This window comes from Syngnathoides biaculeatus, chromosome 11 (genome assembly GCF_019802595.1).
Source record: "Syngnathoides biaculeatus isolate LvHL_M chromosome 11, ASM1980259v1, whole genome shotgun sequence".
NCBI classification, from domain to species: domain Eukaryota; kingdom Metazoa; phylum Chordata; class Actinopteri; order Syngnathiformes; family Syngnathidae; genus Syngnathoides; species Syngnathoides biaculeatus.
This window is the reverse complement of record NC_084650.1, coordinates 16,099,651-16,125,101: the sequence shown is the minus strand read 5'-3', so window position 1 is coordinate 16,125,101 and position 25,451 is coordinate 16,099,651. Positions and strand designations below refer to the sequence as shown.

Here is a 25,451-nt window from a genome sequence, read left to right as displayed (position 1 = left end):
GCGGGGGCGGTGGGGGGGGGGGTGAGGAAGAGGGGTGGTGTTGATGAGGAGGAGGAGGAGTATGGGGGTGCAAATACTGAAAACAAATATGGCGGTTGAATGGGGAGGATGGCGGCGGTTGCTGCGCAGACGGAAGGGGACACATGGTGTAAGCAAACACTCGTAATTGCATTAGATTCCCTATGGCACATGGGTAATCTTCAGTGCAGCCCCCCCCCCCCCCCCACTTCACCCCCCCATGACACAATAGGACACACACACACACACATGCACACACAAACACAATTTCTACTTCAGATTATTTATACAATACCTCCAGTGATGTCGCTGACCATGAGTCAGGCTTGATAAAGGGCTAGCACATCATTTAGATTATTACATGTGTTATAGTGTGTGTATAGGCGTGTGTGTAGGTGTGTGTGTGTGTGTTTCACTACCCAGGTCCAGGTCTTCACACCATGAGCAAACGTGTGTAAAATGTGACGTTACTTGGGGAAAAAAATTTTTTAGAGCCACTAACAAAAGTAATCTGGTTGATTCTCTGTATTGAGTGTCCTGTCCTGTCCTGTCCTGTCCCCGAACTGATTCAACGAATCCGGAAACTCCAGTCGGTGATTCAATCCCAGCGAAGCATCCGCAGGGACTCTCCCGAGTTTGCCGACTGGAGTCAGTTGGACGTGACAAGCGAATCATCCGAAAGTCTGGTGCGTTAGCCGCAAGTCGACTCACCCTTCCACTCTGTGAACAGATACAGCAAGATCGTCTTCGTGTTCACAATCAGGGGAACAATTTCCCATTTAATTTTCATTTTCTATTCGCTATTACTGCGTGGTGCTGCACGAGGACATTTTTCAACTGTAAAATAGCGCACGCGCTTCAGCTTGATGCGGGTTTGCGAAACGGTCTGCGCGAACTCCTCCCGTTGGCAGGCGGTGCCGCGGCGCCACCGGCGCCGGTATACGTTTGTGTGCTTTTGGCGAACGACGGCATACAAACTACATTTAGAGATCAACATGCCGACAGCCCCTGCGCATTATCAAATGTTTTCAAAAGATTTGACGGTATTATATTGTATTACGTTGGCATATTTTTAGCCATCTTTTCCCACAATGCACCCTTTTGTTGGTGCATTGTGGGAGAATGAGAGTAAATGAGTGCGCGTATTTTTTCATTTATTTTCTAAATTTCTATAAATTATGATTTGATCACCAAGCGACATATTAGGCCTTAACCCAAATTTAAAGCCCAACTGGCATCCCTATAAACATTCTAAAATAGATATTGTAATGAAAAATACATATAACATTCACTTTGATGCCTATACGAAAAAATAAATAAACAGAGAGCGCGTCATCCAAGCGCAAAGTTGCGGAAGTGTCATTCGACATCCAAGTGGTCGCCATATTGCTTGCATCTCCTGCCCGTGATGTCACACCCGCCATTGAAATAACACTGTGGCCCCTACTGTAGGACACGCCCCCTCAGACACTGAAGCTCTTTTCGAAGAAGAGAACGTCTCACAATCGAATGAAGTGTCCGGAGCAATATTAGCCTATTGTTTCGAGCCATATTTAGATGATATGCGGATCACGGCCAAATCACCTCCCTGCCCGATTCACCTCCATGCGGCGGTAATAAAGACGACGCTGCCCGCGAGCAACGACGACGTTGCGGCCAAACCGCCTCCCTGTCCGATCCACTTCCGCGACGGAGACGAACCACCGCGGCCCGGCGCCGCGATGAGCCACCCCGGCCGACAAGGCCGGCGGCCTTTAAAGACCTTTAAAGACCCACTGTCATGAAATGCATGATTTTTAGGATGTTATTAATGAAAAAACGGCAGCCGGTGTGCACCCGTCCGTTTTTTCACCACAAAACATGATTTTGACGTATATGTTTTTTTGTCACTCCCGCCATTAAAATGCTCTCGAGGGATTTGTTTTTGACAAGAAGCAGGAAGTGACGTTAGTAGCAGACACCCACTCGGGGCGGTGCCGTATGTTTCTACTAGTTTTACTCGCTGGAAGGTAGCTCTTTGTTCCTTCGTGTTAGCCAAAATGCAGAGTCGTTGGACTGCTGGATATTGTTCGAACACTCGGGAGGATGGATTCACTCTTCATGCTGTTTCAAAAGACCTGGTTCGTCGCGAAAAATGGATTTCACGGGTGCAAAGGACGGGATCTTCGTGGTTTCCAAATGACAGTTAGGTGTGCATACAGCTACTAAAAAAAAAAAAAAAAAAAAAAAAAAAACAATAGTTGGAGGGGGGGGGCGTAATCCTCTCAGACTGTAACAAAAGATCCGCGTACGTAAGTCAAGGGTGCTAAATGTATTGACGTACCTGTCAATGCCGAGCGCGGCTTCAGCCGGGCTGGCTCGTGCATACTGTCTGGGAGTCTGTTGTTAGTTAGAAGTGATCCGCATATCATCTAAATATGCCTCGAAACGATAAGGTAATATTGCCCCGGTCACTGCGCTCGATTGTGAGATGTTCTCTTCTTCGAAAAGAGCTTCCGTGTCCTATAGTCGGTGGAACGGCGTGTTTTGAGCGGCGAATGTCGCGCTGTGATGTCACGGGCAGTAGATGCAGTCAATATGGCGACCACTTGCATGTCTCCGCTCATATTAATTTTTTTGTATGGACATTGAAGTGAATAATGTAATTTTTTATGACAATATCTATTTTAGAATGTTTATAGGGATGACACGTTAACTAATTCATGTTAAAAGGCCAACATTGGCTTCAAAGCCAGATTTGAAACCTGAACCGTCGTTTGTACTCATGCAGTTTCCTAAACCCAGCACTGGCGATACTTCATCAGTTTTTTGGTCATCTTACATTGTTAGATGATGACAATTTGTAGGTAAAGTAGGATATAAAAGCATATTGAAGATTTAGTAGAATTTTGAGGGGGGGGGGGATTTGCATGTTTTCAATAAAAAATACTAAAATGGCGTTTCTGTAGATTTAAAAGAAGGCTGAAAGCGTTACGTCGTCGCTCAACACAAGCGTCGTCGGGACGCTGGGGAGAAGAAGTCCGGGACTGAGCGGATATGCGAGCCTTTGAAGGGAAGCCCGAAGGCCACGGGAATCCAGTCTCTGTGTGGCCCTGAGGCACGCCAAACAGAAAATAAACAACGTTTCTGGTGATTGGATCATCTTTCGTACCGGTCACAACTCTGTACTTTAAGTGAGAAAAGTACCAAAACACACTTTTTAAAGTATTGTCAATGTTAATGCAAAATTTAAAAAGTGATGTTTAACAGAAAACTGTATGATACGGGCGGAAGTACTACAATTTGAAATCCAGACCCGGACTTAAAACCCTGATAGAGGAAAGGTCAGATGAATAAAATTTGTAAGCTAGCACAGTTGTCTTTAGTTGCATTTTAGCGAGAACGGCTGCGTTTCAATTCGGGTCGCCGCCATCATTCTCCCTCGCCGGTGTGATCCCCCCGAAGTCGCTAATTGCTGGTCGCATTCTACCAATTTCAGTCCAAATCTGCCAATTTGCAGAGGACCCTTCGACGTCTCCGTCGGCTGGCTGCTGTCGCCAGACCAAAATGTTCCAACACGGTCACAGTCGTCATACGTCAGCACGAGAACGCTAACTAGCTGGTGGTGGATGAGAACGCCGGTTAGCCTCGATAGCTTCGGCTGTACCGTTTGCGCCTATCGTACTCGTGGTACACCTGGACCGGTGTATCAATGGACGGTCCCCTGTGCTGAAAAATCTCCTTGTGATTAATGCTCATGCGTGTATATTTTGTAAACTTTCGGCCAGTCTGAAACATCCCCATCTGGGTTTCAACATGTGCCATTCGACAACTTGTCGGCGAGCGTTCATGTTCGCTACGGACGTCTCAGAAAGACGAACATAGCGAACGTACATATATGTATATATCTTTTCATCAATTTTTGTTTTAAGGTTAGGTTATAACGTATGTTAGCTCCCGCTATGTAGAAGAAGGGGAACTATGAGACAGAGGGATTTCCTAGTAAGCATCTGCTATGTACCCAGCTAGTAACGCATGCAAATTCATCAGAAGGAGATTTTTCAGCACGGGGGACCGTTCAGTTCGTCGCACCGGTCCAGTTGTACCACGAGTACGATAGCCGCAACAGCCGAAGCTAGCGAGGCTAACCGCCATTCTCATCCACTGCTAGCTAAATTGTGACGACTATCACCGCGTTGGAACATTTTTAGAGTTTTTAGTCTGGCGATGGCAGCCAAACGACGGAGCCGTCAAAGGTTCTCTGCAAATTTGGACTGGAGTTGGCAGAATGCGATCCGTGATTAGCGATTAGCGACTTCAAGCTTTCAACGTCGATGCGGAGCAGGTGAAGCCGACCCGTCAACCATTTGACTAATGGGTTGAAACCCCTTTGTTTCCAAACAAACTCATCGGGCGGCCATCTTGTGGCGCCATCCCATCCCCCGTGCGAGCTGAAGCTAAAGTGGTGTCCTCTGTCGGTGTTCGCCGTAGCTTGTCATGACACATCTGCGGCTCCTGGTTCGGAGGAGGGAGGGCTTACCTCCCGCCCTCCTCGGGCACAGGTGAGCCGAGTCAAGACGTGGCAGACGCGGTCGGGGCGGGGGGTGTCCGGGGCCCGGGCTTTAGGGGATCAAACTTTAAAAGCAACTCGCTGGGTGTTCCACCGCTGCCCTCGCCCTGTCTCGTCCCGCTTGTTTGTTTGTCAGTCATTAGAGCGCTTTTGGGAGCGCGTTGGGCGGGGCCTCCTAATCCCGGCCGGTAGTGATTACGGGGGACGGTCAATAAACGCTAATTGCCTGCACCGCGGGGTTAATCCCGATGAAGACGTCTCGCGACGCGGCGTTGCGGAGGTGGCGAAATATTGTTTTGGGTCCTTTGATGGCGCGACGTTACTGGCGACTCCCGGCGTCCGCCCCACCTGTCTGCGGCCTTTCGTAATAGATAGATGTGATATTCCCAAGCTTTACTGAGCCTAGACATATATTTGACATATGAAAAATCTCCCAACACGCCACCAAACAAAAATGTATACGGTACGTATGCTGAAATAACTTGTCGGGCAATAAAATTTTAAATTAATCGTCATAGGGCTGCCGGGCCCAGGATGCCGTCAGTATTTTTCCGTTGACTTGACTAGCAAAACACACCTGTAGCCATCTGCGCATATTTATATAGTTTTAATACCAAAAGATTGGTATCAGTCTCAAGACCGGTCCCGAGATCACAGTTTCCAGGTCTCTGACTCAGTCTCGGGGATGGCCAGACTCTGGATTAAATCTGATGATAAAAATGATCACATGGTAAAACAACAAAACCATCATGTCATATTTGACATAAAAATAACTTTCTGCCTGCTCTTGGCTGGCAACCGGTTCAAGGTGTTACCCCCGTTGACACCTGGGATACTCCCCGTGACCCTTGTGAGGATAAGCGGCAAAAGAAAATGGATGGATGGATGGACAACTTTCTGCTAGCAGCTATATGGAAATTTGTTTGGTCACTCGGAATTTAACAGTGACTTTCCACATTACTAGTATGACAGTTATTCCCCCGGCGCACCGAATCGCTTTACTAGTAAACATACTAGTTCGTTAAGATGGATATGAATCATATAAAAAAAAGGCCTCTCATCCATTTGATGACATGTCGCAACCACTGCTAAAAAAAAAAAAAAAGACCGGATGGCTCATTGGCCACCAAAATTGAAGTCGCCGTCCGCCATCTTGATACTCCCAAAACAAGCATGCCGACCTGCGCAGAGACAGTTTCGTGGCTGTGACAAAAGATTCCACACGTAAGTTAGAAAGATTTACTTTGGCACTGTTAAAGATTGTTTGTAAAGTTTTTTTTTTTTTTTTTAATTTTCTGATGAGCTTAATTCACTTGAACAAAGTTCTGTTTCCGGTTGTTTTCGTTCGCTATTCACTCTCTGCTTCACCTTTAAAGGCTGACGTTTTTCTCTCGAAAAAGCGACGTGACTATTTTTCCAAACTTCATCAGTGGATTAGCAAGAAAACACATTTTCTGTGAAGTTTTTGATGAATCTCATAATACAGAACTTTGCAAATTGAATTTTTTAAATGAGAGGAAACAAGTTTAAATTTACGTCACAGAGACAACAAACGAACAACGCATTTAGCATGTATTTCCCCATCCTTATTTCCAAAAATATATCGAACAGATTTACTTAAAATTTAATGTTTTTATGACAAAAAAAACGTTTTTTTTTTTGCTATGTTATGATGACAGTGCTTCATAGCGTATTTTGAGAAGAGTTAACATCACGGAAATCGGGCCTGAGGTAAACTGCAACGTTTCTTGCTAGTCATGGTGTTTGTTATATGTCTTATCTTTGCACTTAGCCTTTTTTAAAGTCAAATTAAAAATCCTTCATGTTACCAAAACTGAAAACACGTCAAGCTCACACGACCAGTTTTAATTCTACACGCCAAACTCTGAGGAAAAACCCCGGCATAATCCGAGTCCTCCACACATTTTATGAGTACCAAGACGGCGGCTAACTGGCTTCAACCAATCGACATACCGCTCCATGTGTATATGCTATCCAGTGTTTTTTTTAATTTCTTTTAAGATCTGATAGGCTTAGATAGAAAAAGATGACACGCTTTGGCGACCCCTAACGGGACAAGCCGAAAGGAAAAGAAGATGAAGAAGTGGTTGCAACGTTGCCGCTTGCTTGATGCAGTGGCGAGGATGCTCCGCCAGAGGGAGCAGCGGGGCACAAAATCAAGTCAGACGACTGGTTGCGCCTTGCGAGTTCCAAACATGCGCACAAACAAAACAAAACAAAACACTAAAAATATGTAAAATATACATACAACAATGGGACTTTAAACATATGCTTACTTTTAAAACTACATTGTCGCTGTTTTTAGTCACATTGGTTTGTTTACTCCTAATAAAAAGGAGGGAAACCTCATTTGAAACCCTAAACCTGGTTTGAAACCACAACCCTGGCTTGAAACCTTACTTTGAAGGCCTAACCCTGAAATTTAAAAAGGTGGTAAAAGTACTAAATATAATTAAAGTGCTGATAATAATTTAAACGTGCAGGGAGCGGGAACGGGGCACGCAAATCGATTTAAATCTCACATTACACAGACATGCATTTGTTTCAGTGTAGCAACAGATAAAAAAAAAAAGAAAATATGCTTAAATCGTACGTGTTTTTTTAAAAGAAAAGGATATATCTATATTTGCGTGCGTTTGCAAAGTTAAAGTAAAATTTCCCGAATACTCGACGTGAACTTTACTTCGTTGACAAGCGCCGCCAGCGTTCCCACGTGGATTTTTCCTGTGTTTGCTCTGCAATCCTGCAAATCTTCGCACAATCTGCAAAGAATAAAACAACTTATTAAGTTAAAAACAGTAATTTCCCACGAGCACCCTCGCTCCAAATGCTTCCTTTGGCCCGCAATCATGTTCGTCCTCTTTTTTTTTTTTTTTTACATTTTTTTTTTAACGTCCTAATGAACAGAATGAGGATTTGATGTCCTCCACTCACATCGCTCAGACGAAATGTGTGTGCGTATTAAATAAAGATGGAATGAAGCTTGAATTACTAAAAAATAATATATGTTCTATCGTACACAAGAGAGAAATTAAATATATTATTATTGAAATCATATTTTGTAAATGTTTCAACAAGCAATTTTGGCAACCTCTGATACATATTAACTTAAGTTTAAGTTACACAATACACAATTATGCTAAAAATATATTTTCCAATCAATGTGTATTGATATTTTTAACAGTGATGATACAAATAATTCTAAATATTATAGTTCATTACTTACTGTGCCCATTCTTTCATAATATGTAACTATGCATATGTTATTATATGATGGAAATGCAATAATTTGCTTTTGGCTGACACTATAAATATGTTTTGCTTTGAAAATGATGAATATTTTGCATGTGTATCACACTCAGAATGCTACATTTGCCTTAAAAATGCACATTTTTGCTCCAGAAATTATATTTCACATTATCCCCCGCAAAGGATCACATTTTTTTTTATTGTGACCAAGATTCATTTTGTGGGTATTTTTCCACTCAAAATATGGTATTTCGTCATTTAAATGCTATATTTATTTTGCTTGTATTTTCCACACAAAATGCTTCATTTTGTGATGTTTTTCTTGTTTTGTGTTGAAAAAAAAAAACCCCATCGAAAATATGATTTCACCTTCAAAATTGTTTGTAATTTCAAAAGTTTATAATTTGGCGGCACCGTGGATCAACTGGTTAGAGTGTTGGCCTCACAGTTCTGAGGTTGCAGGTTCAATCCCGGACCCGCCTGTGTGGACTTTGCATGTTCTCAGTGTGCCTGCGTGGGTTTTCTCGAGGCCCTCGTATGTTAGCTCCCTCTATTTAGAAGAAGGGGAACTATGAGACCGGGGGATTTCCCAGTACGCGTCTGCTCGTAACGCATGCGCATTGATCACAAGGAGAATTTTCAGCACGGGGGAGCGCTCAGACCGTCACACCGGTCCCAAAAATATGCAGCATTAATTGGACGCTCTAAATTGCCCCAAGGTGTAATTGCGAGAGTGTCTCAATGTTCCCTCGCGAATGGCTGGCAACCAGTTCGGGGTGTACCCCGCCTCCTGCCCGGTGATAGGTGGGATTGGCTTCAGCACTCCCGTGACCCTCGTGAGGATAAGCGGCTCAAAAAAATGGATGGGTGGAAGTCTATTTTTTTTTTCTTTTAAACTAGCTACACATGCGTTTTAAACTCAAAATGTTACACTTTGTATTGGAAATCTTTGATAGTGTTATTTTTCACCCTAAATATTAGATTTTGCCTTGTAAGTAGCACCTCTTGCGTATTTTACGCAACAAATATTTTGCTAGAAAATGCTCCATTCTTCTTGGATTTTACACCGACAAAAAATGTATATATTTTGCATTGAAATTTTGTCGTTTGATTGTAACAGTATCATATACTCAAAGTCGTGTATTAATGTGTTATAAACGAGAGCGCCCGGTCAGCGTCTCAAACGGACGACAGGCGAGGGTGAAACGCACTTCAGCTGTGCGCGCCGCCGTAAAAACGCATCGTAAAACGTTACGGCATCAAGTGGAGCGGCGCGAAACGGGCGCCGTAAATCAGCCGCCCTCGCCTCTTCATCGTCTTGTCCTCCTTAAGCAGACTCCTCAAAAGTTACCGGCGGACTTTGACCTCGTCGGACCCGCTCGGAATCCAGATGCAATCCGCGTCGCGCGCTCGCCGGGAAATAATTATTCTGGAAGAAAGCAAAAAAAATGAAAAAATAAATTAAAGGCAGCTTTGTTTAAGGTCAGAGTGTCGAATTAAAAAAAATATAAAAGATTGTGTGTGAAATCCAAAAATTTTAAGATGGTACAAGGCAAAATGCAGCACTGTGACTGGAAACCACATGCAAAATATATCAAAAGTTTTAAGGAATAACATAATGCATATAGTATAGTTGGAGAAGTAATAGAAGCGGTAGTACTACTCGATTGTATAAAATTTTGAGTATTATGTGCTCGAAAAATATAGCATTTAGTGTGTAAAAAACAAACTAAAAAAAAGAATTGAAAGTGCAAAATCCATCACATTTTTACTACTAAAATACTAATAATAAAAACTACTGCAATTTCAAGCAAAAAAAAAAAAACATAAAACAAAAAAACACAAACATTATTTATTTTAAGAAAGTGACAAAATACAGACAATCATGCTTTGTTCATACGGGTAGAAGCAAAGGATAAAAGTTTGTAAAAATGCATTATACAGTAGACAGGTGGAAGAGTTTTCCAGAATTTCCAGAATTTTGAAGTCAACTTTGGGGGTAATGTAGTTTCAAGTACCTAAATTACCGTATTTTCTCGAGTAGAATGCGTCCTGAAGTATAACGCGCACCCCAAATGTTGACCCCCCCCCAAAAATCAGGAAAACCCTTCTACCAATGTACAATGCGCACCACCAATTTGCTGCTGCCCATACGCTCAAAATATTAGGAATGATCTGTATTTATATTTTGTTAGGTTTGTACTTGTATTGTTTTTCAAAAACTGTACAACAATCATTAATAATAATCATTGTGCATCTGCTGATGTAGCGGTAATATAATCTCAGAATAGAATCCCTCAACCGGCTAAAATAAATGCTCAATTATGATATATCATTTTATTAATACTGTTGATAACACATATAACAGTGAAAAATTATTATTTAGTATAGTATTTACTATAGGCATAAATATATTATTCTGAGCACAATACTAGCCTAATGTGGCATTTTAATTGAAAAATTCCTGAAAAATAAATCATTTTAAAAAAAAAGCTTCGATTCGGAACACGAAATCGGAGCAAATCTCCAATAAAAAAAATTAAAAATAAATTCCTATCCTAAAATACAAGCATAAAATTGCATTTCGAGTGTAAAATACACACAATAAATCATTTTCAAGGGAAAAGGGGGAAAAAAAAATGTCAGAGGCGAGTTCGGAATGCGAAATATGCGCAAATAAATGACACGAATGACAAATGACGGTCAAGTGTCCGCTTGGCACGGCGGGCGGAGTTTGGGGAGTTTCCAGAGGATCAGGAAGGTGTCACGCGTATCATCGGGGGGGGGTCACGCTTCCAAAATGACAAAAAGATGGAGCATCTCAGCATTTTTTTTATTGTACATTCAAATATAGAAGCGCACCATAAGAAGCCATTTCAAACGCACATGTCTGCGTACATGTGTGTGTTGAGGTCTGCACACACACACAACACACACACGCACACAGACACAACACACACACGCAGATGCTCCTTCTGCCGTCTTGCACGCAGCAGACCTTGAGCACATCCCTCCGCAAACTGAACCAGAAACTTCCCGAGTTCCAGATCTTCCCCGCGGCCGACTTTACTCTCGACGGTCTCCGGCGCGAACGCTCGGGCGGAGGCGAAACGAAACGAGTTCAACGTGAACTCCGAATCTCGTCTCGGACTTCAATCCAAAGGCCACGGCCTCCGTCGAAACCCCGACCGCGGCTTTTCAGCCCGACATCTATTTTGTAAACGTCGTCTTCCGGGTGACTGTAGTGCGCGTGTTCGGCCTGGCTTGTCGGGACACATCTAGTCGATCAAATACTTTTTTTGCACTTGAATCGCAAATATCAGATTTGTATTTGGTGCGGGCAGCGTGGGATCGATTCCCGCTCTGTGATGGTCTCGATATCCGACCTGCGACTGATTGGCGACCAGTTCAGGGTGTAGTCCGCCTTTCGCCCGAAGCTAGCTGGGGTAACCTCCAGCTTTCCTGCAACCCTTGTGAGGATAAGTGGCTTGGATAATGACATATTCGATTGTTGTTTCAAAAGCAAGCATGTCCTCGATAGTTTTGTCCTAGTTGCTACCAAATCCAAGTCGAACACACAAAAAACTAAATGACTTCGCTTGCGTTTTTCCCCACTTGAACGCAAAGGCGCCATTGAAGGAGCGCCGCCGCCGCCGCCGCAATTTGTTAGTTTAGCCGCCGTGCGAACGGCGGCATTCGCCAGGCGTACCACTAAGGAAATATTTGGCTCCCGCTTTGCGAAACAAAATGTCTTCTCCTCCGTCTCCCCACCCACCCCCTTCGCCGCACTAGGCGAGCGGCGAAAAACCTAGAAACTAAACAGTGGAGAGGATCACCGTTGATCCCCCGTCTAAGCCGCGCTCAATCGCGCTTAAACGGGCCGGCTTCTCCGAGCACAGGAACCGGCGCAAACCTTTTAAGTCGGCGGCTAATGCCGCTTTAGTCGGGACGGCGTGGTACAAGCTACTAGGAGAATGAGGCCCCACGCACAGCCGCCCTTTTGAAACCCCGACAAGGAACGTTCACTTGAATACCAGAAGCCTCGCGTGTGCCTCTGAAATCGAACCCTCGTTTGGAACCCAACTTGAAACCACAACCCGCTCTCTCAACAACTTTTGATGCCTTAATTTATCCAAACCCTGGCTTGATACCTGGAGAACAATACAAACCAAGTCTTCTAAATGCTAACCATGACTTCAAACCTTCCTTTGAACCTTTAGCCCTTGATTGAGACCACAACCCTGGCTCGAAACCCGACTCTGAAAAATCTTTAGCACTGACTTTAAACCCTAAATTTGAAACCCGAAACCCGTCTTCAAACCTTCCTTTGAAACTTAAGCCCTTGATTGAGACCCCAAACCTGGCTCGGAACACGACTCTGGAAAATCTTTAGCACTGACTTTAAACCCTAAATTTGAAACCCGAAACCTGTCTTGAAACCTGAATTTGAAAGCGTAAACCTGGTTTTGAGCAGCGACATTGAAAAACCCTAACCCCACCCGAGATTTGAAGCCTTACTTGAAACTCTAGCCCCCGGTTTAAAACCTTCATTTGAAACCTTTAACCCGAGATGAAAACGGCTCGATAAACTGTACAGTAACCTTGAAACTAGCGGCGTGACAAGGGGCCACCATCGCTGTGGAATTTTCTAAAAACATGGACTGAGTGTTTCAAAGGCCTCAAAAATCCTCCATAAATAAATTCAGGAAAAACTAACTGATGACTTAACGTAACCACAAATCAGTTTCTCCCGAATCCATCATCATATTTTCAGAATTTTTGCTCCATTGCTGTCAGGTTAAATTGGTCATTCCAAGCAAATTGAGAATTGTGAACATTTTGGAAAGTCTCACAAACTTGCTATTCAAAGTCTTCACCTAAAACTCCAACCATGTGCTGAATTGCCACTTTGAAGCAACTGCAATTCAGGAGTCTGTAAAAATGTACACGCGCTGGAATTGATCCCAAAATCCTGCTTTTAATCACAATGGCCGTCCTCCCGTTGGATTTCAGGCATCAGTTCTTGAGAGATTTATGTGTCTCGAATTTTGACTCCTACGAAAAGTCAGTCAGTAGCGTCCCCTGGAACTTATGAATCAATTCTTTTATAGTTTACCTAAAATAACAGCAAATGTTTTTTGATAGCTAAAATTAAAAGTATGTGTGAGATAAATGACCATGTTAGTCATAATTTGGACTGATCTTCTTTAAACGTCCAGATGATGTCTTCCTATTTTAGAGCAACAGCATTATGTATGTAGAAAAAATATTCACCTTGCTCTAAGCCTTTTGGTTTCGGTTGATATCCTTATAAAACATTCTCAGTTTTTAGAAAATAAATCTCTATTCACAAACCAAATACTTTCAAATGATATGTGACATAAAATGGACGAAGTATCCTTGAGTTAAAAAAATCAATTGGCGCAAGGGGTGAATCTAGTAGAAAAGGTAAGAGCGAGACCGGTGGAATATATGTGCCGAGGAAGTGACTTTTACCAGTGTGGCCCTATTAGCGCTGCGCTAGGGTGTTACTGCCGTGTCTCAGTGATTTTTACAAGTATGTATTTTTTTTTAACCGGCCCTGTTAACGCGGCGCTAGCATTAGCGTTAACGCTGCGGCGCTAGGGTTAAACTCTCTGTGTAGTGTTTTTCTTTGTAAATATCTCGTGTTTCAATGTGGGAACTTGCGGGTTTTACGCAGCTGCGGCGTATGTATGTACCAAATGGTATTTCCTTTACAAATGTACTGGGTGAGGCTTATAAGCGGGTGCGCTATGTAGGCGGAAATTACGGTACTTTATGTCCGTTATGGGCAAAGATTGAATCGAGGAAACTTGAGTCTACTTGTTTGTTGAATTTTTCAGTCTTTTTCTCCTCATCCGAAGAGAATCAAATTGATTTCGGCAGTGATGCAATTAAATTATTTATTTAAATTTTTTTTTTTAATTCTTCGCCAATCCGATCGCGCAGAGTTTGATTTCGCCGCAGCCGTTCTTTTCCACGTCCGGACATCACCCCTCCCCTTTTCCCGGAGTCACCTCCGAACCCGCCAAAGTGGCCACCTCCCGAGTCCCCGGTCGCCCCGAGACGAAGTTGACATTTCCTCCCCCCTCCCCTCCCGACTCCCTGGCCTCCCCCTAATCCAATCAGCGAGGCCCACTTTTTCTAATATACTGGTGGTCTCATACTCTGACTTGATCCCTGCAGCTGTGCCGGACTGCTCATTGGCAAGCTTAAGGCCCGCGCAGCCCCTCTGATCATGTATTTCAATATGAATGGGACCAATAAGGGGGTGGATTAGGGCTTAGTTACTTTGGAAATCCGAGGCCCCCTTTGATGCCCCTGAGTTCGGGCGACAACCGCGGAAGCCCTGCCTGGTCGGCGTGGCGTGGCTGCGGCGGCGCCACCTGGCAGTCCAATGTTTGCTCATATGCGCTCATTAAACAACACCGCGCCTGGCACCGCCGAGCGGCACCGAGCGCCGAGGGCCCCCCGATGGCGAGCGGCGGCCCCGGCCAGATGGCGGCGCCGCCGGCGTGCCAGGTGGGGCCCTCGCCGCCGTCCGCGCCGCTCGTGAGATGCGTCGCGGGCGAGGGATTTGAGATTGAGCGAGGTGTGGGAGAGGAGAGACTGGACCGAGAGTGTTGCCAAGGAGGACAAACAAACAAAACAAATTCAAAGCAAACTTCCAGCGGGGAACTGATGGACCTTTTATGGTGTTCAACACTTGACGCGGCGTAATAGCGATGCCACTTTTGCGCCGTTAGCGTTCAGGAAGAACTGTTTAGTTTGGTGTTGGTGGTGCCATTTTTGGCTTGTCCCGTGAGAGGTCGCCGGGGTCAGTCACTCGATTTGTTTTTATCGGAACGATTCATTTTCTACAACATTACCTTCGACCCTCTCCTTTGTAGCGTCAATTGACCGATGGTTTCAAACCAGTGTTGGGGTTTTTAGTCTTCTAGATCAAGGGGTGTCAAACTAATTTTTGTCGAGGGCCACATTGTATTTATGGTTTCCCTCAAAGAGCCATGATGACTGTGAAACCCTAAAAATATGTAATCGACTCATCATCCCACATCAATTCATGAACTATTTTTGGAATCAGAAATCAAGGGTAATGAGTTTTTCAACTGTTCTTTCACGTTTGGCAATTCAAAAACGCTTCTAATATCACAATGTTACCATTTATGGAATACGACAATTTGAAATTTTGAAACCGTGGAAGTTGACAAATTACATTTGCGGGCCACATAAAATCACGTGGCGGGCCGGATAGGGCCCCAAGGCCTTGAGTTTGACACCCGTGTTCTAGATTTAGTTTCGAGGCAAATTTGGAATTTCAAATTACGGTTGCATGACAGGCTTATGATTGAAAATTATTTTTTCAAATCTGGGTTTGTATTTTAGAGTAGAGATTCAAGACAAGGTTAGGGTTTCAAACAAGGTCTAGAATTTTCAAATTAGGGGTTCAAACCAGGGTTAGAGTTCAAAATTGGAACCTCAAGTCTGTTAGGATTTACAGACTGGTTTGGAATTTAAAGTATGGTTTCAAGGTTAGGGTTTCAAATTGGATTATGTTTTTCAATTGGGGTTTCAAGACAGTGTGAAGACTTCAAGTTATGGTTTCAAACAACGGGTTCCAATTGAGGTCTCACACCTGGGTTAGGTTTTCCAATTATTGTTTCAAGCCCGAATTTGGCTTTCATATTAGAGTTTTAGATTTCTATGAGGCTTTTTAACAAGAATTTGAAGCCGCGAGTTACGTCTTCAAATTCAGGTTTGAAACAGAATTCAAGGTTTCAAATTTGGGCTTCAAACGTAGATTGAGGTCTAAAAAAAAAGACTCGGGGTTTCTGGAACTGCCTCACGATGCGGGTTGTGCATGTGTTTTCACGTAGAAGTTTTCCGACCAACTCCCGTCGCTTTTGGACTGCCAACCACGAGGAAAGCGTTGGGCCGGGGTCCAGGAAAAAAGTGCTTCTGGCCTGGCACCACACGTCCGTGTTTGCCTCCTCCTCACGCCCACCCTCCTCCCGCGCTCTCCAACTTTGGAAGGTTTCTGAAGGCCCTTCTGGCATCTCGGGGTCCCTTCTTTTTTGTGCGTGTGAAGTGCTGGAGGTGATTAATATTTGTTTTCCCTCCTCTGTGGGAGAGGAAGCCCCCCCCCAGCTGATCCACTGTGAGCCTTTACTTAATCCCCAAGCAGGTCCACCCCAGCTCTCAGCGTTTCCTTGTGTCGGGGTACGTCTGACAAGAAGCCACGCTGACCGAAGCCCTAAAGAGGCGCTGTCGAGGTTTTGTTCATGCTAGACAAAGTCCGTGGTGGCGGAGAGGAAATGAGACCCCGTTCAGTCTTTTCATACTTGGTGGAAGAACAGGGACCACATCTATTTCCTGGTCACCCCGGTTTTTATTGGAAAAACTAAAATATGAAACTTAAATAAAAGCAATAATGATTTGGATTAGGATCTCAAAGTACAGTCTCAAACCAGGGTTAGCGTTTCACAGCAGACTTTCAAGAGATTGGCAAGGATTCCAAACAAGGATGAGAGTTTAGGTCAGGGTGTTCAATTAGTCTTCAGCCTAGGTTAGGGATTCAAGAAGGGGTTAGGTTTCCAAACTACTGTAGGGTTCTAAAACAGGATTAGCCTTTCAAATTAGGGTTCAGATTCCACGTTTGGGTTTAAAGCCTTGGTTAAGATTTCAAGATAGGGTTTCAAGGTCGGATAGGGTTTTCAACCAAGGTTATGGGTAAAACTTTGGGTTTTCAAGAAAGGGTTCATATTTCCAACTAGGATTACAAACTTGTTTTAGGGTTTCAAGCAAGGAGTAGGATTTCAAACTAGGGTTTCAAGACTGTTAAGGGTTTCAAGTTTGCGTTTCAACACAAGGTTAGGGTTTCAAACTCGGTTTTCAAGCTTTAAAGGCCATCGAGACAGGGGTTGGGCTTTTAAATTAGGGTTTCAAGTCATGGGTAGGGTTCCCAAGCGGGTTCTTGAACCAATGTTATGGCGTCAAGTTGGGGTTTCAAGACCACATCAGGCTCTTAAACCTGGATACCGTACTACGGTACGACATAGATGCAGTTGTTGAGGACTCGCGCGCTCACTTCACGGCCACACGGGAGTAAAGGAGACGGCAGGTGCGGCGGGGAAGGCGTCGTGTTTCCCGTGCGTTGTAAAAACGCAGCTGTCGGTCTGCAACGTGTTGGCTTTCTTCTCCAGCTCCTTGTTGCCTCGTTGGCGTCGGCGTTTGCCGGACCGCAAACACTCGCCGACGCGCGCAAACGGGCAGAGCGGCATCGACGCGCTCGGCACACCGGATGGGCAGCGTGCTGACGGCAACGGGACACCGCTGAGATATTTAGCGCGTAGGCACACAGCAGTAAACACCAATACACAAAACGCAGTCGGGAGAGGCACCCTGGTTACTACAACGACTATTACTAATAATTACTCTGATGACTATAGATGTGACGATTACTATCACTATTCCTACTACTATGACTATGACTGCTACAACTACAATGACGACGACTAATACTACTTACCAGACTGTTAACTACTACTAGTACTAACTACTACAAAGACTAGTAGAGCTAAGACAACTAGCAATGCTACTTTGACTACTACTACCACTTCAATGGAGAGCCATTTGAGAGTTTATCTGATATTCAATTTAAGTTCCATGGACTAATATGATCAATGTCTTCCACGGTAGGAGAATTTGGTGTACTAGTAGTACAACTAGGACAGGGGTGCTCAATGCGTCGATCGCGACCGACTGGTCGAAACAACGACAGTACAGAAAAACACGCTAGTCGGCGAGTTTTCCCCCTATTTTAAGCCCCCGGTCGATCGCGAGAGGCTGGCAGCTTGAAAAGTAGATCTTGTGGTAAAAAAAAGTCTGGGCACCCCTGAACTAGCATGTAGTAAAACCACTACATGTTACTAATCAGGCAAAACTGGACCGGTTGACATCTGGCTGCAATTAGTACTAGTTAAACACGAGATGTTAGCTAACTGAATTTTACAGTTGCTCGTACTTGCTGTTTGACAAAGTTGCGGCATACTACAAGGCAACAGTGCTGCAGGCTTTACAGTACTACAAGAGTGAAGTACTACGCAGGGCCGGCCTTGGTGGCAGTTATAGTGGAGGAGGAATTAGTTGTAGTAAGCCCTCACTCAAGAAATCTTATCAAACACGAGTATGTTTATACCCCCCGGTTGATCGCGAGAGGCTGGCTGCATAAAAAGTAGATCTTGTGGTAAAAAAAAAAAAGTCTGGGCACCCCTGAACTAGGGCGTGGTAGAACCACTACATGTTACTAGTCAGGCAAAACTGGACCGGTTGACATCTGGCTGCAATTAGTGCTAGTTAAACGCGAGACGTTAGCTAACTGTATTTTACAGTTGCTAGTACTCGCAGTTTGACAAAAGATGCGGCATACTACAAGGCAACAGCGCTCTAGGCTTTACAATACTACAAGAGTGAAGTACTACGCAGGGCCGGCCTTGGTGGCAGTTATAGTGGAGGAGGAATTAGTTGTAGTAAGCTCTCGCTTAAGAAATCTTATCAAACACGAGTATGTTTACACCCCCCGGTCGATAGCGAGAGGCTTGCTGCTTGAAAAGTAGATCTTGTGGTAAAAAAAAAAAAAAAAAAAAAAGAGTCTGGTCACCCCTGAACTAGGGTGTAGTAGAACCACTACATGTTACTAAAACTGGATCAGTTGACATCTGGGTGCAACTCGTACAAGTTAAAGATGAGATGTTAGCTAACTGAATTTTACAATTGCGAGTACTTGCTGTTTGACAAAGATGCGGCATACTACAAGGCAACAGTACTGCAGGCTTTACAGTACTACAAGAGTGAAGTACTGCGCAGGGCCGGCCTTGGTGGCAGTTATAGTGGAGGAGGAATTAGTTGTAGTGCTGTTTGAGTCCCCGCTAATCCTCTTCTGATTAGTGGAATTCTCATCAGGCCTCTTTAAGAGCCAGCGAGAGAGCAGCAGAATGGGAAAGTGAACACGTATACACGCGCGAGCACACAAGAACACGATCCCCTTCCCCCCGCCGTGGACTTTCTCCGGCCAATGAGACCTGAGGTCACCTGATTCGGCTGCACTAATCCCGCGAGATTAGCGCTCTCCTTTTCTCTCTCTCGCTAGCTCGCAAGCCACTCCAGCCCGAGCACCCAGCCCTGGTAAATCCCGAGGTAAATGTTGGCAGATTCCATCCGAGTAGCGCGGCTGGATTACAAAGAGAACAGGATAATATTTACAAGGCCCCTTGCCAGTGGCGGCGGATAAACAGTCGCCGTGCTTCTTTTTAGCCTTTTGGCCGTCTCGGGCTCTTCAATCCTCGCGCGGTGTACGACTCTAATGAAGGAGGTCACTTAACTAAAGCCCGGTGCTTGTCGAGCCGATGGAGACGATTAATTAGGGATGATTGTTGGGGAGTGTTGAAAAAATGGCGAGGCCTCGTTTTTAGCCGAGCCGTTTTCTTCGGGATATTGTTCAGAAGCAATCGGGTTCTTGATGCAAACTGCAGTTTTAGAGCTGGAAAGTTTCAAGGGCCACTTGGTACTGAATTTGATCAACATGACGTTTGTACTTCAGGCGCTTTGTCCATTTTCACGCTCAGTGTGTATTGCCGATCATTCAAAAACCAAAAAGTGTCTTTTGTGGTGAACATGTTTTCAGATCATTGATCGTGTTCTTGCTCCAATAACGACAATCTATGGAGGTTTAGGGATGATGAATCTAACAATGAGGACTAATTTGATTTTTTAACTCAAGGATACTTTGTCCATTTTATGTCACATATCATTGGAAAGTATTTGGTTTGTGAATAGAGATTTATTTTCTAAAAACTGAGAATCTTTTATAAGGATATCAACCGAAACCAAAAGGCTTAGAGCAAGGTGAATATTTTTTCTACATACATAATGCTGTTGCTCTAAAATAGGAAGACATCATCTGGACGTTTAAAGAAGATCAGTCCAAATTATGACTAACGTGGTCATTTATCTCACACATACTTTTAATTTTAGCTATCAAAAAACATTTGCTGTTATTTTAGGTAAACTATAAAAGAATTGATTCATAAGTTCCAGGGGACGCTACTGACTGACTTTTCGTAGGAGTCAAAATTCGAGACACATAAATCTCTCAAGAACTGATGCCTGAAATCCAACGGGAGGACGGCCATTGTGATTAAAAGCAAGATTTTGGGATCAATTCCAGCGCTTGTACATTTTTACAGACTCCTGAATTGAGGAAAAAAAAAAGAAGAAAACCTGATGGATCCAAAGTTTCTATGTGTGACAAATCCTGCGAGGTTGCTGGGATGACAAGTAGTCATCAAATCCAGTTCGCACATAAGGATTCTTATGTATACATGGAGCTTTTGGAGAGGAAACCCCCCTCCCCGCCCCACCCAAGAGACGTGGGCCACGGCAGTGATGGATGGACTGCTGTTATCTCTACTGTAGATGGCACTGTTAACCTTGACTTGAGGGAGGGAATTGTTGGCGTCTGCTCCTCGTTAGAAAGGGAGGAATTCATAATAAAACTGGGGAAGAAGGGGAGATGGGGGGAGGCATGGGGTGGGGGTGGGGGGAGTCCAATAACAGTAATTATCTCAGTCATCACATCATGTTGTGTTAACATGTTAGCTCCATGGGGAACAAAAACAACCCCGCGGACAAAAGCGTAGGTAGAGGCTTGTTTCTCTTTCCTTCATCTGGTCTTTTCTTCAAGGAACGGCGAGCGAGGGAGGAGGGGAGGCGGGGGAGGGGGGGGGGGGGGGGGGAGTTCGGTGAAAGGTGAGCGTGTTATTGTAGCCGAGTCAGGAGGAGGGCAGCGTGTCGCTCGCACGCGAGGCTCCGACCCGCAAATTCGTGACGCGGACCGACGCCGAGCGAACCTCGCCGACCGTCCATCTGGAGACGAGGGATGACCTCAGTGTTGTTTCCAGCTCCGGGCCAGACAAAACACGGCGGCGAAGCTTCATCTGGTCGCCGCGTCATTTGCCCCAGACAGGAAGTCCGATTCGGGTCGGCGTGGATGCACACATGGCGGCAATGATGTTTGCAAACATGCCCCCCCCCCCCCCCCCCAGTTTCATATTCCGTCATATGAACCGATAGACGGGGATGGCGGGACCGGCCCTGTCTGGTGACCCTCGCTCGAACCCTCAAATCGTCATTTGGGTCGCCGAAGCCGTTATAATAGGAGGCAGGTGCCGGGACGGGAAGGTTCACAAAAAGTCTCAGCGGATCTCAATCTTATCCGTTCCGCTGGCTCATCAATAATTTCAATCCAATGACGATCAAATGAGTTCTGCCAAATTTAGACCTCATATACTACAAAACTCCATTTCAATGAAGTTGGGGCTTTGTGCAAAGCAAATAAAAACAGAAAAGTTCATATTTTTCTATAACCATGCCAGGTTGTTACAACATGTGCAGAATGATTCTGAAAAAAATCCCTGAAAATCATGTTGCTTGGATGGCAGCATATGTTGCTCCAAAACCTGAATTGCTGAACATTTCGGCATTAACGGTAACTTGGCAGAAGCGGACATTTTTTGGTTTGAAGCGAGTATTTAAAACGTCCATGGAATCACCGCCACAAAAGACAATCAAATATAATTATGAGAATATCTCAGGGAAAAGGAAAGGCCCAAAAGTGTCAGCATAGCCAAATCATCGGTTCTGCTCACTAATCAATAATTTCAGTCCCGTCCAGTGAGGACGCGAGATTGCAAATTTGACAAAACTCTAAATTTTTGAAGACAGTGAGAGAAGGGAAATGTTCCTGTTTGTTAGCATAGCTGCTCATTAGCGCCATGTCAATATTTGCTCAGCAAAGCCAACGGCAGTCGCTCTGTTATGTTGCGTTTTATGTTGTCCTCGCCGTAGGAACTAATTTCTTTCAGCTGTAGAGGGGGACAAAAAAATAGGAAATCAGTTATCTGTTTTAAGACCTGAAATATTTTGAAGGTTTTTCCAACACACACCCCAAGAAAAAAAAGAATCAATCACAAAACTCCACATTTGTTGTAGGGATGAGACCCAAAAAATTGCTTTGGTAGAATCTTATGATAATCAAGCCCCTGCAGCAAGTTTGACACAGCAACATGATCATAGTGGCAAAATATACAAAAATATATCCAAAAAAACTGTGATAACTCAGCTGCAATAACTTTCTGAAAGTAAAGTGAAATCAGAGATTTGTTTCTCGGTACCAGGTGTGTCCAACTCATTTTTTATCGCTTGCCACATCATAGTTACAATTTCCCTCAGAGGGCCGTGACGGTAAAACCACAGAAATCCTGAATCGCCTCATCATATTTACACATGAAATGTACGAACTAGTTTTGGAATCAGAAATCAAGCGCGTTGGGTTTTTTAACCATTGTTCATTATTTTGTGACACAAAAATGCTTATAATATCTCAACATTATCATTTATCATCTATGACAATTTGGAATGTTGGGACATACAGTATTTTCACAAGATTCCTGGATGATTTGCCTTCGCGGGCCACTTAAAATCGTGTGGCGGGCCGGATCTGGCCCCCGGGGCCTTGAGTTTGACACCTGTGCTCTATACAAACTACAATTGACTAAGAACTACTCATTTGTAGCGCTAAAGGGTTTTTCAACATTGCAGTTTCCCAACTTTTTGGGCCTGTTGCTAACACTGGGACGGGCGACGGTCCTCGGCCCTGGGATGAGTCGACTCTCCCCGACTACAGAAGAAACCGGAAAACTATCAGTCAGATCAGCAGTGATCTGGCACGACTGCAGGGTTAGGGTTAGGGTTAGGGTTAGGTTAGCTAGCTATATCTAAATATTGAAAATATACGCAGTCATACTTTGAATAGTATGCTAGTATGGTCGTTTTAGAGTGCCTCGTCGTGTCTGTGATTGTTCACGATTTTGAAGCCAAATTTAATCTCATTTCATCATTCATATCCGTCAGTTTAATTAGCATTGGAGCTTAAAGGACCTGTAAAGTGAAAATAAAAGTATTTCAAATTTGACACACCAGAAAGGGAAATTTGAAAATTTTGTGAAAGGGAAATTCCGGTGGTTGGATTAACAATGTATCCAATATTTCACGTATTATGTACTCTCTCATTTAATGTTTTTTTGAGGAGATTTTTATCGGCAATTATGAATTTTCATGGGCACCGCCATTTTGGTGAGTCACATGACCTCCGTGCCTCGCTTATGTTGGGAAACCATTGTGGCCGGCGCTGATTTCTCGGATTTAGCCTAATCTTATGAAAAAAATTGCAGTATCGGTTGATCGGGAAGACGGAGGAATACGTCCATACAGATTTGAACGTGTGGGTGTAAATAATGTTAAATATTCGGATGGTTCTTCAGACGGGAATGACGCGGAGTCTGACGAGCGAGCTCCGGCGAAGTTTTAGGGAGAGGGTTAGCACGTTGTCAAGGTACAGTACATATGTCACGACCTATTGGATACATTTTTAATCCAAACCACCGGAATTTCCCTTTAACAACTCTTCTCTGGTGTATCAAATTTGAAAGATATTTATTTTCACTTTCCAGTTCCTTTAAGCTGCGATGCTCATTAAACTGATGGACAATTTGCGTTTTTGGAATTGCTTGCGGGTGGATCGTGGACGAAAAATATAACGACTGGCCATTAGACAAGAATTTCTACTAACTCGACCACAATACTATTATTTCTCTTTTTTTTTTTTAACCCCAGAATGTATAATTTCACTCAGCATTTTGATATTTGGTTAGCATGTCTATCATGAGTGCACCCACAAAAAAAAAAAAAAAAAAAAAAACATGCCCAAAAAGTCACAGGACGTCTGCCATTTTGGCTCGAAGTGGCCATTTTAAGGTAATTTTTTGGCCATTTGCGGGGGTCCTTCACACGTGAACTCCACTGGGAGGCTCCTTAGTGTGTTTAGGCGCGTATTTGTCAGGTACAGGAAGCACCCAGACAGGAAGCGGCGGCATTTCTTCCAACACGGTAACCCGAGCGAGGCAATTACACACACGCTCAGCCTCGCACTCGGAGGGGGTCACCGCCCGGGAGAGGGCGGGGGGGGGGGGGGTCTCGTGTGAGGTTGAGATTTGCCCATTAAAACATCATCAAAAGCGCCGTTTATTTCAAGAGACGTCGGAATCTCCGGCGCTACTGTTGACACTGCCTCCGCTGGAGAGCAAAGAAAATACAGTCTGGATATCAAAGAGCGACCAGGGCCGCCCTTGGAAGCAAACACATCGGGGAGGCCGCCCCCCAAATCGTGACCCCCTCAATTTCAAAATGGAACGTTTTAGGGCTGGTTTGACAGTGAGATCTCTGTCTGTCGAGTGGGTGATCCAAATTTTCCGGTTGTGCTTTTGAACACTGAAGTAAAAATCCCATTTAATTCATAATCAATACACAGTGGCTGCGGATGGAAAACAAGGCAGAACGCTAACATGTTTTGGTTTCTTTTAAGTAAAAAAAAATAAATATATAATCGATTGGTCATCTTCAGTCCTTCAGTGTTTTCTATTACTATTTATTTATTAATACAAGAACATAAAAAAAAAATCAATGATTAAAAATACTTTTTTTTTTTACAGTAACTGATTTTTGCTTGGAATATTCAGGCCTTCAGGCTTTTGGTTTATTTGTTATTGTGAGAACCCTTTTGATTTTGATCATCATTATGTACGTCTTTATAATAATTTCCAATCAGTCTTATTTCATCATAATCGCTTATAACGTTTCAGATTTTTCCTTTTTTTTAGGTGAGTGCTATCATTATTTTTAAATTGGATATTGACAATAAGGAAAAAAAACATTTTCACCCCAAACTATTTTATGCAAAAAATAAAAAAAATATTTTGAAAATAATAACTGCAAAATAAAAAAAAAAATCACTCCTGTGGGTTATTATTATTTTTTTGTGAGGCAATAATCCTCTTTATTTTGGATATTAAAGAGAAGCTAATCCTAACATTTTTGTCATGTTTTATATGTATATTTTTTCATCACACTGCTGATGATAAAAATAATAATCAGAAATTATCAATCCTTTAGATTATTATTTTTTTGTGAGGCAATAATCCTCTTTATTTTGGATATTAAAGAGAAGCTAATCCTAACATTTTTGTCATGTTTTATATGTATATTTTTTCATCACACTGCTGATGATAAAAATAATAATCAGAAATTATCAATCCTTTAGATTATTATTTTTTTTTGGTTTGTTTGTTTGTTTGATCAAGAATTATTTTGCTTTTGAACTTGAATAGGCCGGGGGCACATCCAACGCACGTTCTTCGTTCAAGCAAAAATTCCATCGACCACACTGACGATCCGACAAGAGTTTGGCCCCAAAAATGGCAAACTTCAATCAGAAACAGTCCATTTTGCACTCTCGCTTGTCACAATTTCCCCCCAAGAATAATTATCCGCCGTCTGCGACACTCGCAGGCACGGCGGAGGGAAGATGTCGAACCGTCACTCCCGTGAAGATAAATCAGTCAACACCCGCAAGGCCCCGGCGGGGGCCCCTGCGGCCGCATGCTCACCTTATCTGGAATATTCCACTCCGATAGCGGCT

The 25,451-nt window shown here is 43.7% G+C and overlaps 1 protein-coding gene across 4 annotated transcripts in view; it reads right to left on the bottom strand.

The window, feature by feature from the left end:
* Positions 1 to 321: 321 nt before the first annotated feature.
* Positions 322 to 25,451, bottom strand: part of LOC133508782 (uncharacterized) — a 204,386-nt gene continuing 179,256 nt past the window's right edge. For all 4 annotated transcript variants that reach the window (XM_061835195.1, XM_061835196.1, XM_061835197.1 and 1 more), the window contains 3 exons: positions 9,189 to 9,266; positions 7,272 to 7,350; positions 322 to 738 (listed from right to left, as the gene is read on the bottom strand). In XM_061835195.1, the coding sequence (XP_061691179.1) occupies positions 710 to 738; positions 7,272 to 7,350; positions 9,189 to 9,266 (186 nt within the window). In that variant the 3' untranslated portion in view covers positions 322 to 709. The remainder of the gene's footprint in view (positions 739 to 7,271; positions 7,351 to 9,188; positions 9,267 to 25,451) is intronic.